Source organism: Xiphias gladius, chromosome 18 (genome assembly GCF_016859285.1).
Source record: "Xiphias gladius isolate SHS-SW01 ecotype Sanya breed wild chromosome 18, ASM1685928v1, whole genome shotgun sequence".
Lineage (NCBI taxonomy): Eukaryota > Metazoa > Chordata > Actinopteri > Istiophoriformes > Xiphiidae > Xiphias > Xiphias gladius.
This window is the reverse complement of record NC_053417.1, coordinates 15,081,531-15,098,621: the sequence shown is the minus strand read 5'-3', so window position 1 is coordinate 15,098,621 and position 17,091 is coordinate 15,081,531. Positions and strand designations below refer to the sequence as shown.

The following is a 17,091-nucleotide window of genomic DNA, read 5'->3' as shown; positions in this document are numbered from 1 at the left end:
TATGGTAATTCCAGGTTGGTTTAAAAATGTTTAAAAAACATTTTTAGGAGTTTCTGCACCATCCTCATCGCTGAAGGACCAGGTGTCAACTGATCCTCATAACTCTGATGCAGAAAAAAGTGAAGGTAGTCCCCTGAGTGGATACTTGGACATATTGTATATAGTATACAAAAATAATTTAGGGAAAGACTTAATATCTGATGTTAACATCCTATCCCACATGCTACTATCCTCGTGTGACAGGTCTTCCACAAGGGGTGGAGAGTCAGGACTCTGAGCAGTTCTTCAGGAAAGTTCTGGGTGTGTCGGACGGCTCCCCTTTGGGGGGCATGAAGCCCATATTGGAGGGCAGTAAGGGAGAACTCAATCGTAGCGCTCTGCCACAGAGAGCTCTCCTCTCAGGTATGTACAAGGGATGCCTGCAGATGATCATATCATTAAAACCTTTTTGAAGTTCAAAACAATATTTGTTGTATGATTTAGGTCTTTTCAAGGACCAAGTACACAAGTAAGGTTTAAATGAAGTTCAGCTTGGGATTCAAACATGGAAAATCTCTTGTAGGGTCCCTGCCCTCAGCTGGAATGATGGATGCCTTTCCAGGCCTCTCTCAGTCACCGTTTTTTGACATGCGGTAGGACCATTACTGAATTGCTGAGTGTATTTTATTTTACAGCAGTCTGTAGTATGTAGTTCTACAGCACGTAATGCTCTACATAAGTGTAAAAGCAGAGATGAAATTCTGCTCTATTTTTTCAATTTAGAACAAACTGTTGTTCTGATGTTGCCAAATGTAAGACCTTTATTTTATATAAGACAGTACCATCGTATGTGGTATACAGGGACCGAGGAGGACTGTTCAGTCCAGATGGGGGTGAAGACAGCCCCTGGGCCACTCCCTCTACCCCAGCAACCCCCTCCTCCCCACCCACCCCCACCGAGGTGGAGGGTGATGGGCTGTCCTACAACCAGCGCAGTCTCCAGCGCTGGGAGAAAGATGAGGAGCTTGGAGAACTCTCAACTATTTCCCCTGTGCTTTATGCCAATACCAACTTTCCCACTCTCAAACAGGACTACCCAGGTGAGTTTGACAGAAATACTACACCAACATGTACAACCTATTATTAGACCAAACAGTCATGCTTTTTGAAAGTAAGGTTTATAGCACTGTTAGAGGTTGAGCAACTGTTAAATATTTCTCCTGTCGCAGACTGGGCTAGTCGCTGTAAGCAAATCATGAAGATCTGGAGGAAGGTGTCAGCTGCTGACAAGGCTCCATATCTGGTAAGTTCTCTTTTGATTTGTTTAAATTAGCTTAACAATTCCTGAAGGTCTGTTGTAACACAATTTTCTAAAATGTAGTGAATGACGTCAGGTTCTTGTTACTCTGTGTTTGGTCATATTCTGCCTAGTGGCTTGTGCTACCCTCACTTCTATACGGAAAGTCTCAAGGGAAAAATACCGAACACACAAATACATGAAACTGTTACACAAATTTAAAATGTTTGTTACAGTGACATTATTTTGAGTGGTGCATTCTGCCTATTAGAAATTTTGGCATTAGGATTATCCAGGTTCAGCCTGTGCAATGTATATTTTTACAGTTAAACAAAACCATTCATATTTTGTTACGCAGAAGTAGAAATTTATATTTTAAGTTCTTTAATATGCTTATTTTAATATATAATTATTTTCTGTAGCAAAAGGCCAAAGATAACCGAGCAGCTCAGAGGATCAACAAGGCACAGAAGGTGAGTTAAAGCATTTGTATCCTTTTTGCATTGTCAAGATGAATGAAAGATTTGGTATCTTTCATTAGAGTTCTAGTTGTAGAACAGATTCATGTTTCCTCTACTCTTCTCTCACAGCAGGCAGAGAGTCAGGTGTGCAGGCCAGTCAAGACAGAGCCAGGGCGTGTGAAAGGAGAACGGCCCAGTTTACACCTCCAGATCCCTCCACCTTCAGGCCCTACATCAATCTCTTCACAGCCCAGCTCTGCAGAAAGCCCATTTCCCTTCCCTCCAGGTTCAGGTTCATCCTCTGTATTTTTCTCAGATGGACCTGTTAAGACCCCGGGTTCAGCTGAAATCCGGACAGATCCCTTGGCCAAGCTTCCCTCTCAGTCACCTCATTCTCACTCTCACCCAACAACTCCTTTCTCCCATGCTGGGGCCAGCCCCTTACAGACCTCTTCCTCAGGTTATTCCGCTTCCGGCCCACAGGGTCCTCCTCAGGGACGGCCAGCCAGTCTTAGCCCCTTTGACATGCAACCAGGAATTCCTGGAACCCCCAGACGGGCTCAGCAGGTTGACCCCTATTTCAGATCACAGCTGCAGCAGCAACAGGGTCATCTACCACAATCACAGCAAGGCTCTCAGGAGTCCCTAGGACCTCCAGAAAGTCCTCATTCAAGAGGTGCTGGACTTGGGGAGTCACCCATCTTTTCGCCACCCCACAATACTCACTATGGAGACCCTTTCAGAACCCAGCAATGCATGGGACGGCCAGAATATGGTTCATCCCCGTCACCCTCTGCAGTGGCTTCCTCACCTGCAAGCACAGGGCAGTACAGGGCTGATGTGAGTGCACCTTCTCCACGCTCCTCTGCAGTTGGAAGACCTGACCTATCTACTGGCTCCCCTGCTGGGATGCTGGAGTCTGGGGATGGTTTATTCAAGGCACCTATGACGCCACGAATGCACCAAGGGGAGGGTGGTGCACTTCATCCTGGAGCTTCACCCAGTCACCCCTCTGAAGGTTACAGGCAGTCTCCCTCCCACCCTTTTTCTGACCCCCATACTCAGACTCCACTAACTCCCAGACCGCAGTCAGGGGACAGTTGTTCTCTTGGACCCCAGAGACACCCTGTAGCTCAACAGGAACTGTGCCCCAGAGTGCCCTCCAGCCCACAGTCCCAGGGCAGCTCTCAGTCTCCCCACACTCCTGGTGGTCTCTCCAATGATGCTTACAGTGTCCAGTCTCCTGCTACCCCACGGTTCCAATCCCCAGACCCTTGTTCTCAGCCACCTTCAAGGCCACAATCTAGAGACCATTTTTCTACTATCCACAAACCCCCTCGTCCGCCCTCTGTTGTCCCAGAGGGAACCACAAGTTACAAAAGCTCACCTCATCCTAACCAAGCACCTCCCCCCCATCCCACCAACAGTTCCATAGGGGACCCTCTCTCTGGTAAACCGTCAGTAGCTCCTAATTTCAGCCGCAGCCCCAGCACGGGAGGCCTCCAAATAACCCAACAACAGAGTCAGATAGTACAGGGTCAGCTCCAGCAACCACATCCACAAACTCAGCAGACTATGGGGGCAGACAGCTTCAGCTCCAGGGTACCACCTCCTTCTGGATCTCAAGAACTACCAGCTGTTCGCCCTCCAGACACACCTCATCCGCCATCTTTGTCAGGCACTCAAGAAATGCCTGACATGTCAGCAGTGCAGGACCCTGCATTAGTAGGCCTTAGCCCCTCTGAGCTGGAAAAGCACAGACAGGTATCATAATATTAGCCAGTGAACAGTCATTCTGTGTGGCTGCTAGGTGTTTTGCTAATCAGTGCTTTGTATGTTTTATAGCGCCAGAGACTGAGGGAATTCTTAATCAGACAACAAATGCAGAGAAATTCCATTAGACAAGAGAAGGAGGCTGCTGCTGCTGGCAGTGTGTCCCCTGGTTGGTCTGGAGGAGATGCGGGGGCCTTTCAACAAGACAACAAGTCCCACAGAGCACCACCACCTTATCCACAGGTACACACCTTGATCGTTATTGCCATTGATATTACAAATGCAACACCTTGCTAACAGTGTGATGTAGCAGCTAGGAAGATGTATTTGTATGACCTGGGTAAAATCCCAGTAAGTATCTGGTCTGCTGAAGTGTTCATGTAAACTGAGTTACTAAACTAAATTTACAGCTGTACCATACTATAGATGATGTTGTACTTTGACCTCTCTGTTGATTGGTGAATGCTAAATGACAAAGTGGCAAAGAAAAGGAATGGTACATTTCCCTGTTTTTGCTATTATGTCCCTTAGGATCGTGCTGCTGCTGCTGCTGCTGCTGCTACTACTGCTGGAGCTCAGTCTTCTGTGGCAGTGAAGATACCCATGGTTGTTGGAGGCATAGAGGACAAGCTCATTCGCCCACCACCTACAGGAACCCCTGCCATCATGGATCCTAGTGCACTAAGGTAAGCACTTAATTGAAGTAGATTCACAATTGGTATGAAACAATAAGACCTGACTCTCCTTCCATGATTAGAAACTTTCCCTAACTGTTAGAATAATGGCTATTCAAGAAACTTGAGCGTCTGCAGTGTTCCCCCTAGGATGGAGTTGTAGCAACAGTGGTGAGGCAATTTTTTTTCTGCTGTCACAAAGCGCACCCTGCCGGCAGGTTTCTACTGTATGTAACTGCCAGCACCAGAGGGGCTCTTGAGGTTTAAGTACATACAGTACATTTATGCAAAGTAATGTCCAGGGGAAATGTCTGTCTAGCATATTAGGTATTCCTATCAAATGAGTGCGTTTTCTGTAACGTCACTGTGCGATACTCAGGTGAGGTTGCAGGACTGTTTTCCCTGCGATGAAAGATCATCCTGAATCCGTGATCAGCATTCCTTGCTTTTTTGTTGACATCTACCCGGTACTTACATCTTCAGAATTCTGCAATGCAATAAACACTGTTTAAATTGAAATATATTTCTTCTTTTCTATGTTTCTGTCCTTCAGGCCACCAGGGCCAACCAGACCTCAGGGCATGTTTGCCCGTCCACCATTCCCTCCGCAGTGGCAGGGCCAGGCCCCAGGTCCAAGGAGGTTCCCCCAGCCTGGCATGGAGGCTATTGGCATAAGGCACAATCTTAACCCTGCTGTGAATATCCAGGGTATGGACAGCATGGGTAACCCTCACACCATAATACCAGGACATGGAGGAGAGACCATGCAACCAATGGGTCAAGGACCCCCACCGCAGTTCATTGAATTGAGACACAACTCACAGAGGCTACCCTTACGACCCCAGTTTATGCCCCGTGGACCACAGCCCAGACCACGTCTCTTTCCACAGCAAGAGATGGCAGCACCTTATGTTCAGCAACATCCCATATCTCAAGCTAGTGGCATTCAAACAGAAGGGGGCAGTGAGTCACAGCTGGGTTTACAGCAGGGTGGACTGTCAGTTTTACTGCCTCAGCAGTCTACAGGTCCAGTAACACAACAACCCCACCTGCAGCCCCAGGTTACTTCCAATCCCAATACTACTAGCACTGAGCAGCATCAGCTTCCACAGCCAAGCCTAGTCACAGAGCCCCAGACTGCCACAGTAGTAAACAGTGAGGAACTGCCGGAGCCTGATCTTGAGGGGCTTGGGGAGGCTCCAGGGGATGGTGGTGTGGAGGATGAGGATGATTTGGCTTTAGACTTGGACCCCGACAAAGGAGATGATGACTTAGGCAACCTGGACAACCTTGAAACCAATGATCCACATCTAGATGACTTGCTTAACAGTGATGAGTTTGACCTTCTAGCTTACACTGACCCTGAACTGGACCAAGGAGACCCTAAGGATGTCTTCTCAGACCAGCTGCGGTTGGTGGAAGCAGAGAGTGAAGCACCTTCATCTTCCTCTGGATCTGCACTGGTTAAAGTGGAAGAGAAAGCCAAAGTGGAGCCAGGGCAGAAGTCTCTGACAACAGCCCCTGCCACTGCAGGGGTGTCTGCAACCCAACTGCCACCCTCTGCAGAATCTGCTGATACCTCCAAAGTAAAAGTAGAAGACAGAGGTCTGACCCCTCAGTTGCAGCCAGGACAGACAGTCGTGAAAGATGAAATGGGAGAGGCTGTGTCAATGCTTCTTGGTGGGACCACACCATCAGCAAAGCCTGCAGAAACAGAAAACCAGTCAGCTTCACTCAGTTCTGTTCGATTAGGGGGTCTTCCGTACCCCCTGCCAGGCCAAGCTGACCCATTGCCTTTTCCTCCAGCTGCCCCACATGCAGATATTAGTGATGATCCGCTGGGGCTGCCTGATGTAGGGGGACACCACTCTCCTGCTGTAGATTTGGCAAAGGTAGAGAGCTCTTTAGATGGTGAACTTCCTCTTTTAATACAGGATTTGTTGGAGCATGAGAAGAAGGAACTACAGAAGCAGCAACAGCAGCAACAGCTTAATTCCCTCCACCAGGGAGGCATGGCACCCCATTTTCCTGGCCTCCCAAGTCAACAGCCAAATCCACAAGCACCTGGACAGATAATGCTGCCACACCACCATCGTCCATCACCCCAAGGAATGATGGCTCAGTCAGGGATGGTACCCCGTGCTCCACACATGTTACTACAGCAGCAGCAGCAGCAAAGGCTTATGGGAGCTGGAATGGCACCTCCACCTCACATGGCCATGGCCCAGCAGCAGGCCATGATGAGGATGGGGCAGCCAGGGATCCATACAAGTCTTAGTCATCAACCACAGCCGCAGCCAGTAGTAAAACAGTCACCAATGGCCAACAATTTCTTCCCAGATAAAGGTAAGGAACATAGCTTGTCCCTGTCATCTCTCTATGTAATGATACATTGATTTTCATACTGTATCAGCAGATTTTGTCTTCTTTTATTGCAGATTTAGACAAATTTGCTACCGATGACATAATGGACCCCATTGCAAAGGCAAAGATGGTGGCACTTAAGGGTATCAAGAGAGTGTTGGCACAGGATCCAATGGTTGGTCCCCCTGGCATTAACAGGTACTTTTTTATATTAGTTGGACAATTATTTGGTTTTAATTATAGTCAGTTTGTTCAGTATGTTTGCATTCAATCGTTTTTAAGTCAGTTTTTAATATCCATAATAAAACCTAAATGGGAATGACAGAAATTTGTTTAAAAAATCTTTAGCTTCTTCATCTATTCATCTGCTGAAGCCCAGCAGAGAATGCATCCGCCCCACAAGACAGACAGAAAAATAAAGAGAGAGGCTGTCAATAATGGCATTGTTGTTTGGACAGAGTACACAATGTCATTAATGAAAATAACATAAATGCTCTCTTGAGTGTGAAGCAGCAGTGAAATGTTAAGGTCTACCAGACATGCATGTTTTTTCCTGCATATCCAGTATTTTCAAATTAATTTTGATGGTTCAAAGCTCAGAGGACAGTGAATATTGTTCTTTCATGGCTCAAAATAAATTTGAATGTGTGTCTGCTGGATGTGCAAATAGACAACTGTTGTTTCTGTACTTACTTCTGCTGCCCCCAGGTGGACAAAAAAAACAAGCTCTCTTGGTTTAAAAGTGTCTGTTTTGCTCAAATTTCATGCCTCTCTCACCAACACCTGAACATGTTGGGAAAAATAGAAAATCTATTTCTAGAGCATTATATTGAATGCATCACAGCCAACTTTAAATCCAACAAAGTAATCAAGCCAAGTTAATGCTGGGTAACAGACAATGTGGTATATGATCCAATAGTTAATCAGTGTCGCAGTGCTTGCTGTACATTTGCCCAGGTCTAATGGTTTACAGAATGTAGGACAAGTGCTGCAAGAGGAGGGGCCCAATGTTGTAGGGAAGCGTTAGAGTATTGGTGTTGCATGTCACCTAGTTTCCCTGTCTGGAGACCTTTGCCTGAATGTGTCAGTGGGTGCTTGTGGTGAGGGTGGGTGCACATATAAACAGACCCAGATAGACTTATAATCATTATATTGGGCCTCTTTTCATAGTCACTTTATTTTCCAGTATTTTGCCCAACGTGAATACAATATTAGAATTACACCTTTCGGTGCCATGCAATCCAATTAGACATTATCACAAACTTCAGCCTCACATTGATTTGCCTTTTTGTTTGCTGACATTTTGGAACATCATTTAAAATTTTAGAAATTTGGACGGAAACTTTACAACTGCTGTTCTTCCATGGTAATATGAGAGATTCTGCAGAATAGAGGTGTAAATTACAATAAATTATAATTCCAAAAAATCTTCAAATAGTTTTATTCAGCTCCGTTTAAAGATTTGTAGCCAAAGCCTATGCAATTTGTTCACTTTTTTTCTAAGCTGAGTGATTACATCTCCATTCAAATGCACTTCAGTATGTACAACAGTGAACGCATCACCATTCAGATGCACCTCTGTATCCTAAGCAAACACTGTTTAAAAGGGTCATAGCTCAGCAGCCGCTTATTTGCATCTGATATCACATTATAATTGGGTTTTTTTTTTTGTTTGTTTGGTTTTTTTTTTGGTCATTTAAAGTGTTTAACAAGAAAGTAATGTATGTGACTCCAGCGCTTTCGGTCAAGCGTAAGTGGAGATCCACTTCTAAAAGCTAAATATCAGTTGATTTATTATAGTCAGTTCACTTTGAAGAGTTGGTGTCAAAGATTCATTCATACATGTACTAAACATCTCATCTGCAGGACCTCCAGTGTCTAATGTCAGATTTCACAACTAACAACCCATCAGATGGTGGTAACACCATGGTTTTGTAACTTTAATGTACAATGATTTGGATACTGCATATCCTTACAGACCATTGCTCAGTACACTGCAGGTATAGTTATGCATTTTATATTTTGCTTTCTCTTCAGGCAACAAGTTTCTCTGCTTGCTCAGAGGCTGGCCTCTGCCCCGGGAACAGATCCAGGTCAACTTACATCTGGACCTCCAAAGGTATGATGTCTTGCTTTTCAGACGTGATTTGATTTGATATAGTTTTAAGTCTGATGTAGCTGAATTATTTAAATGCTTTCTTCTTGTGTTTAGGAAGGAGAAACAAGTGATCCCACCCAGTCAAGACCTAACCCTCCACAGTTTGTGCAAGGAATCATCAGTATGTTCTGCCAATACTCTCTCTTATTAGAAATGTATTAAGTAATTTGCGAAGGTGCTATGTTGCTGTCCTCATACTACTTACTATATGGATATCTTAAGTTATCGTCCTCTGTTGTAGATGATGCAGAACAGCACCAATATGAAGAATGGCTTCTTCACACCCAACAGTTACTCCAAATGCAGTTGAAATTTCTGGAGGAACAGATTGGAGTTCACCGCAAATCACGCAAAGCACTGTGTGCTAAGCAACGCACTGCTAAGAAAGCTGGCAGAGAGTTTGCTGAGGCAGATGCAGAGAAGCTCAAGTTGGTTACAGAAGAGCAGAGTAAAATTCAGAAGCAGCTTGACCAGGTGTGTAGATTTTAAAGAATCTGATAAAGACAACTGCAAAAACAAGTTTACAAGTTTATTCACAGCAAAAGTACTTGGCATCTTGATCTGCAAATTCATATCTGTTCATAATTATTCTGTTCTAGGTACGCAAGCAGCAGAAGGAGCACACCAATCTTATTGCAGAGTACAGAAGCAAGCAGCAGCAGCATCAGCAAGGCTCAGGTCTTCTTACCCCAGCTCATTCTGCACAGGGGGGCCCCCCTCACATGTTTCCCAAGATGCCTGGCCAGATGATGATGGGCCAACAGGGAACGCCAGTAATGGGCCAGCACCCTGGCATGATGCCGCAAGGTGGAATGCCAGTCAGGATGCCCCAAGGTCAGCCTTTTACTGGAGGAGCCCAACCTCAGCTTCCTGCAGCTCTTGGAGCCAGTGGTGTCAGGGCCCCAGGTCCTCCTGGGGCTCCAACGGGATTCTTTCCACAGGGTCCTGGAATGCAAGGTGCTGACCCCAGGCTTCTCCAAGAAAGACAGCTTCAACATAGAATGCAGATGGCAAAGCTCCAGCAACAACAGCAGCAGGTGACATTGGGCCAGCAATCTATGCCACACCCAAATCAACAGTCTGGCTTAATCGCTCAGCCACAATCTGGTATGATGGGGAACCAACTTATGGCCCAACAACAAGCAAGCACTCAACAGGGAATTCTAGCCAACCAGGCCAGTCAGCAGAGTATGGTGCAGGTTCCACAAGGAATGGTCGGAGGCCAGTCTGTGGCCCCACCACCACACAACCTAGTTGGCCAGCAAATTACCCATGCTCAAGCCATGATGGCAGCTCAACCGGGAATTATGGGGAACCAGCCAGTAGCACCATCACAGCAACAGAGGCCTCAGCTGATGATAGGTCAGCAGGGAATGGTGGGATCTCCAGGTCATCCTGGCCTCAGGGGTCCCCAGGCCCAATTGACTCCACAACAACAGAGCATTCTGGCCCAACGCATGATTGCATCTCAGCAGCAGCAGCAGCAGCATAATCTTGCAAAGAATTTGGCCCACCTGCAGCAGCAGCAGCAGCAGCAGCAGCAGCAGCAGCAGCAGCAGCAGCAGCAGCAGCAGCAGCAGCAGCAGCAGCAGCAGCAGCAGATGGCACAGCAAAGACCACCAACACAACTGATCAGTCAGTCTAGCCAAGAACAAGGAGGGCTCTCGCAACCTTCTACCCCACAGATGGGCTCCTCGCCTTCAGCAGGAAGTATCACACCCCAGCCACAGGTAGCTACAGACACCCAAAACCCGGGCCCCAAAGAGGGTGGGATCCTGAGCCCTGATCCAAGAACGCCACCACAGCAGAGTGGACCCTCAACTCCCAATCAGATGACTCAACTAGGCTCTGCAAATGATCATCAAACTGACTTTGGACGACAGCAATTACAACAACAACAGCATCAAAACCAGGTTTATATGGCCCAGCAGCAACAATCAAATCCTCAGCCTGTACCTGAGCAACAAACAAGTTTGGTTGGAAACCAGCAAACTGGTGCGCTTCAGCAACAGCAGCAAAAACTTCCGCTCACTCTCCAGAGGCAAGGTTCCCTCAGTGCTGACAAGCCCAATTTAGTGACTGTGAAAGAAGAAGGGAAACCAATTGATTTCTTAGCTCAGCAGCAACAACAGCAAACAGTTCAAAATGTCAGGCAGCAGTCGCAGGATCCCAGCATCCAGCAGCAGATCATAGTCCAGAACCATCCTGGCCAGCCACAGCCTGTTGTGATGGGCCATAGTCCGCAACAGCAAGCCCTCATAGCCCAGCAGCAAAAACAACAGGCCATAATGGGCATGATGAGAGCCCAGCAGCAAGGAATGATGGCACAGAGGGCTGGGGTTCCACCTGGACAGATCCGCACCCCTATCAACATCCCAGCTAGCATTGCTCAGAATCCTCAGCTCCGCAATCTTCCCCCAAACCAGCAGATACAGCACATCCAGGCCATGATTGCACAGAGGCAACTCCAACAGGGACAGATGCTGCGGATTTCAATGGGTCAAGGACAACAAAGTCAGTTGAGGTCTCACATGCCACCAGGACAGATGCCGCAGGTTGGACAGCAGATGCCAGGGATGGAAGGCCAACACATGTTATATGGAGCCATAGGCAAGCCAGGAGCAGTGGGCACACAACAGCAATTGGGCCAGCAACCTGGTGTTGCTCCTCAGATCCAGCATGGAATGATGATCCCTGGGCAACAGCAGCCACAAGCAGGGGAAATGATGCAGCAACATATGATGAGAGGCCCAGTACCAGTGCCACGTTCACCCATGGACCAGGGCCGTATGATAAGGCCAACGTCTCCACGTCAGCCATTAGCTAACTCTCCTGGGGATCCACAACGGCATACATTTAATCAAGCGATGGGTATGCGTCCACCCACTCCTAACCAGAACCAACAACAAGCACTAATGGCAGCTGCAGCAGGCCGTATGCAGGGCTCTCCATCCCATGCATATTCCCCAAGAGCTCCCTTTGGAATGAGCCCAGCCCACCCAGCCTCACCCCATTCATCCCATGTCTCTTCGCCCTCTGTAGTTGACAGTAGGGCTGGAAGGGGCAGTCCATACAGCCAAGTCAAGGCATCTCCACTCAGGTCACCTGGAGCCAAAAGTCCACTTGATTGTCCAGGGTTGAAAGTAGAAACTCAGACAGCAGGCAATGAACCATCTCAGACAGCCTCAGTTATCCCCAATGGGCCACAAAAAGGCATGAATGTTCAGCAACAGTCGCAGCAGATTACAGAGAGCCATCTTCCTCAAACACGACATGGCTCTAGAGAAGAAGAGGTATGCAAGATGACCCTACAGAACATTAAACAGGAGCCAAGGGAGGTTCAGTGTGATGGTGCAGCAGAAGCTCATCCTGGGGCTATAAAGCGAGAGGTAACCGGTGAGGCGTTTACTTCTGGGAACAACCCTAGCTTTATTAATGCTGGAAACATGGCTGGAGACCCTGGAACTCAAGGCCCTAAATCTGAGACTGGACAGCAACTACTACAGAAACTCCTGAGAACAAAGAACCTTCAGCTTGGTGCTCAGAGGCCCTCTGAAGGCATCCACAATGAGATCAATGGCCACATCAACAGCAAACTAGCAATGCTGGAGCAAAAACTTCAAGGGACTCCACGAAATATGGAGGTATGTTTTCCTTTAGTACATTCATTCTTTTTGTCCTCATCATGCTGCTGTTTGTGGGGAGAGAACTTTTCATTAATTTTCTACACCCTTTACAGGACTTACAGTCTATAACAAAAAAGTCTCCTGTACAAAAGCCAAAGCGCACTAATAAGGCAACAGGAGACCGAGGGCCTAATGCACGGAAGAAGAATAAGAAGGAAGAAGTTGGAAAAAGTGCTGAGGCCCTAATAAAGCAACTCAAACAGGTAAAGGGATGTCAAAAATGCGATTCCTCAGTGATTCTTACTATTAATGTTTTGAAAAGTGGTTCTTCACTATATTGACTAATGGACATGTACCCTTCAGGGTCTCTCTCTGCTGCCCCTGATGGAGCCTTCAATCACTGCCAGTCTGGATCTATTTGCCCCTTTTGGAAGCAGCCCAGCAAATGGCAAAGCCCAGCTCAAAGGATCCTTTGGAAATGCAGTGCTGGACAATATCCCAGACTACTATTCTCAGTTGCTCACTAAGGTATAACTAAGCTGCAACATGTACCAGTGGTAAGATGTTGCAGGCTGTGAGAACCTTCGGTTGTTGATTAACGCTTCTTCAAGAACAAAGTCTTCAGAAAAAAAAAAGTTGTTTTAAGAGCATATTGTTTTTTTTCTCTTTACAGAGTAACCTCAGCAACCCACCAACACCCCCATCCTCCCTGCCACCTACTCCTCCCCCCTCAGTACAGCACAAACTGCTGAATGGAGTGACTCCTGGTGAGGAGCTGTCTGAGGGTCAGAAAGACACAGAGTCAGCAGAAGAGCCAATCGGTAAACAATGAGGAATTTGGCATGAAATTAATGTTTTCATCAATATTTAATCTGCAGTTGTACAATAACTGGGTTGTAAATTCTTTGTAATTTTTCCTGCAGATTCTGTTAGAGAGGAGGTAAAGAGTGTAGACATTTTAGCAGCGCTCCCCACCCCACCTCATAACCAGAATGAAGACATCAGGTACAATAGGACGATTGTTTTTAGTTCTTTATCAACCAGAAAAGATGGATTTCTTGTTGTTGAGTTGCTATAAATGTATGGAATGTCCTTTTTTTTAACAGGATGGAGAGTGATGACGAGGATGCCCCAGAAAGTATCATCCCAGCATCATCTCCTGAGAGTAATGTAGGAGATGAAACGCCACGTTTCCCTCACCTACGGGAACCTAAAGAGGAGGAAACGGAGAGAGCAATATCCCCCATCATCCCCCTCATACCTCGCACTGCAATACCAGGTCTAATATAACATTCTAAATGCTAAATGTAACTCCCAAAAACAACCGCAACATTGCTTTTGTAATCAGCATGTTATAGAGAAATCCATTCTGAAAGTGTTGCATAACATCTTAATCTTCAAGACTCATATAATTTATCCATTAAATCCATTTATGTTGCTAGAATGCCAGCTAAAATTTAAAACTTACAAAAGATCAATTTACACATTTATTTCTCTTTTAGCATTCCCCGAAAACAAACCATTTGAAACAGCTGATAGCAAGGCAGTTTCCACATCCAACCACTGGGACAAGGCCAAAAGCAACGAGGTGTCTGTTACCTTCACATTGTCCTCTGCTGCAGCCAAGGTACTAAGCTGTGAAATCACTGCACCCTGTTGAGCCTTTCTTTATATTCATGCATTGTTGACAAAAACTTGTTGACAAGAACTGATATTTTTTCCCAGAAACTGAACCATGTGATGATGGCCATGGCCCAGTTGCTTAACATTAGAATGCCAGGTTCTTATGAGATGACTTTCCCTCCCCAAAACCCTGAGATGCCTGGAGTGGATGGGCCTGGGAAAGGACCCGGCCAGTCAGGTATGCATTTAGAGAATATTTTGTTCATTTGGATTGTCCTGTTATCTAATTGGTTTAGGAAGTTTATAATACATGTCACAACAACTGGGTGTGAATCTTTGTCAAGAAATTTCTCATGTCAGCCCGCCACACCAAGTAATGCATTAAATGTTCTGAATAATTTACTTCCAATTTTTTGTCCTCTTTTGATGCCTTTCTCTTGCTTGTCATGTGAGTTGAGCAGAGTTGCTGTTCAAAAACTTTTGTCACTGTAGTAGAGTGACTACACTTCTAGGGAGACACTCATATACTTACATTTTTCTCAAAAATTAGTGCAAGAGTTTGTTTATTAATCCGTAAATTAAGACTAATATTAAGGTGATGGTGTTTTCCAGGGGCTCTGTGCACAAAGGACGGTGCTTCACCCAGTCAGGATGAGTGGCTAAGGCAGTTTGATGTGTCTCTACCAGGCTGTACATTGAAGAAACAAGTGGACATTCTGGCACTTATTAAACAGGTCAGTCATTACAGGTTTATTGACTTTTATTGATTATATTCCTTTTACTATATGTTTCTTGAAAGCTATAGTTCTCATATGTGCATTTTTCTCCCAGGAATTCCCAGAAAAAGAAGACAAACCAGTCCAGCACTGTTACACAACCAATGTAAATGACTTGGATGTGCGTCACCTTCCTATTATACCAGTGGAGGAATCTCCACCCCCATCACCATCTCCTCCACAACCTGCCCCACCTGTCCCAGTTCCAACTAGTGAAACTGAGCCTTCCAAAAAATCAGCTTCTCCATCCCCCTCTCCCTCCAGTCCCACCAGTGTCCAGATCAAGACTGAGCCTGAACAGGATATTGGTCTTTCTATTGATGCTGCTCAACGAACTGATGTCACAGAGTCTGAAGTTGCTGCTTCAGAGTCAGTCACTGATCCAGTAACTGCCCTTTCAGTTTCTGATCCTAGTGCTCTTACTGAAGATCAGCAGAATCTGAGTCCTGCTGCAAAGGAGGAGGACTCGTCTGTTGATCCAGGTCAACCTCCTAAAGATTCTCCCAACACCACGGAGTCTTCCACTAAGGCTACGAAGCAGCGCAGGCCTCTCTCCCCTAATGAGGAGATGGTACACCCCAAAGTGAAAAAATGGAAGGGGATTCGCTGGAAGCGTCTTCAGATTGTCATCTCAATACGTAAGGGTGGATCTAAGAAAGAGAGCAGCCGTGAGGTATCTGAGCTGATGGAACGCTTGCGCATTACTCTTCGACCAGAAAAGCTGCCCCGGGATAAACGTAAATGCTGTTTCTGCCACGAAGAAGGTGATGGAGCCACAGATGGGCCTGCCCGCTTGCTTAACATTGATGTGGACCTCTGGGTGCACCTTAATTGTGCCCTGTGGTCCACAGAAGTGTATGAGACGCAGGGGGGTGCCCTAATCAATGTGGAGGTAGCCCTGCGTCGCGGATTGCGGACTCTCTGTGCGTACTGCCAGAAAACAGGTGCCACCAACAGCTGCAACAGACTGCGCTGCCCGAATGTCTACCATTTTGCCTGTGCCATCCGGGCACGCTGCATGTTTTTCAAGGACAAGACAATGTTGTGCACTCAGCATAAGCTGAAGGGCCCCAGTGAAGATGAACTAAGCACATTTGCTGTTTTACGGCGTGTCTATATTGAGCGTGATGAGGTGAAGCAGATTGCCAGCATCTTACAGCGAGGTGACCGTATCCACCTGTTCCGTGTTGGTGGTCTCATCTTTCATGCTGTTGGCCAGTTGTTACCCTCCCAAATGGCAAACTTCCACTCACCCACTGCCATCTTCCCAGTTGGCTATGAGGCCACACGCATCTACTGGAGCACCCGTGTGCCCAACAAACGCTGTCGCTACCGCTGCCGCATTAGCGAGGATGATGGTCGCCCCCTGTTTGAGGTGCGTGTTCTGGAGCATGGCATGGAGGATTTGCAGTACCGTGACACTACTCCAGAGGGTAAGAATATATATACACTGCTCCCACTTTGTTATATGCTATCTCTCAGTCATGTACCTTTTTACATATTAAAATAACTCTCTTGACCATTGACTGAATTTACTTAATCGTCTTTGTCTTTAGGGATCTGGGACCGGGTAGTTCAGCAGGTGTCTAAACTCCGAGATGAATCGTCTATGTTAAAGCTGTTCACTGAGCATGTCAAAGGAGAGGAAATGTATGGCCTCACAGTTCATGCTGTCATGCGAATCACTGAGTCGGTAAGAATTTGCAGCAGGAAGGAATATCACTTTGTGTCCCGTTTATTTTGTATTTTATCACCCAGTTATAATTGAATCCCTTTACAAGGCAACATTCGTCATTTTGTCTGAGGGGGGCCCAAAGTGTCAGATTTTGAAAACCCCTGTTATAGATTGAACCAAACATCACAAGCAGACATGATATACAGAAACCTTGCCCAGACTCCCTGTGACTACAACCCTCGGGCTACATAGCTACACAAGTCATACTATGAAATAACAACTCTACTGTAAATAAAAGTGCGTGATTATCAATTTTTGTTACCTTGTTGTGTTTTAGTTGCCTGGAGTGGAGAACTGCCAGAACTATCAGTTCCGATATGGCCGTCACCCTCTGATGGAGCTCCCTCTCATGATCAATCCCACTGGCTGTGCTCGCTCTGAGCCCAAGGTCCCCACACACTGCAAGAGGTAAAGCAGTATTGCCTTAGCAATAAGCCGAAAGAAGCTGGACCTTACAGTAACACCTAACATGTTCTGGTGGGCTCATTATCAAGCAGATTAAAACCTGTGTGTTTGTTCTAAAATAATTTGAAACATTGTGTCTTGTTGGAAAGGCTTGTTAACTTAAATGTTAATGCTTTTGTACACGACATTGGCAAAAAATTATTATTATTATTATTATTTT

General features: G+C 46.2%; 1 protein-coding gene across 4 annotated transcripts in view; it reads left to right on the top strand.

Moving 5' to 3' along the window:
- kmt2d (lysine (K)-specific methyltransferase 2D) overlaps nt 1–17,091 on the top strand; it is a 32,313-nt gene that overhangs the window by 11,275 nt on the left and 3,947 nt on the right. For all 4 annotated transcript variants that reach the window (XM_040153863.1, XM_040153865.1, XM_040153862.1 and 1 more), the window contains exons 26-51: nt 48–125; nt 244–402; nt 563–632; nt 841–1,079; nt 1,209–1,282; nt 1,699–1,749; nt 1,867–3,501; nt 3,583–3,753; nt 4,042–4,196; nt 4,738–6,530; nt 6,623–6,746; nt 8,586–8,667; nt 8,761–8,827; nt 8,948–9,180; nt 9,306–12,350; nt 12,446–12,595; nt 12,696–12,860; nt 13,006–13,153; nt 13,256–13,337; nt 13,439–13,611; nt 13,835–13,959; nt 14,058–14,193; nt 14,568–14,689; nt 14,787–16,164; nt 16,288–16,424; nt 16,744–16,874. In XM_040153863.1, the coding sequence (XP_040009797.1) occupies nt 48–125; nt 244–402; nt 563–632; nt 841–1,079; nt 1,209–1,282; nt 1,699–1,749; nt 1,867–3,501; nt 3,583–3,753; nt 4,042–4,196; nt 4,738–6,530; nt 6,623–6,746; nt 8,586–8,667; nt 8,761–8,827; nt 8,948–9,180; nt 9,306–12,350; nt 12,446–12,595; nt 12,696–12,860; nt 13,006–13,153; nt 13,256–13,337; nt 13,439–13,611; nt 13,835–13,959; nt 14,058–14,193; nt 14,568–14,689; nt 14,787–16,164; nt 16,288–16,424; nt 16,744–16,874 (10,723 nt within the window). The remainder of the gene's footprint in view (nt 1–47; nt 126–243; nt 403–562; nt 633–840; nt 1,080–1,208; nt 1,283–1,698; nt 1,750–1,866; nt 3,502–3,582; nt 3,754–4,041; nt 4,197–4,737; nt 6,531–6,622; nt 6,747–8,585; nt 8,668–8,760; nt 8,828–8,947; nt 9,181–9,305; nt 12,351–12,445; nt 12,596–12,695; nt 12,861–13,005; nt 13,154–13,255; nt 13,338–13,438; nt 13,612–13,834; nt 13,960–14,057; nt 14,194–14,567; nt 14,690–14,786; nt 16,165–16,287; nt 16,425–16,743; nt 16,875–17,091) is intronic.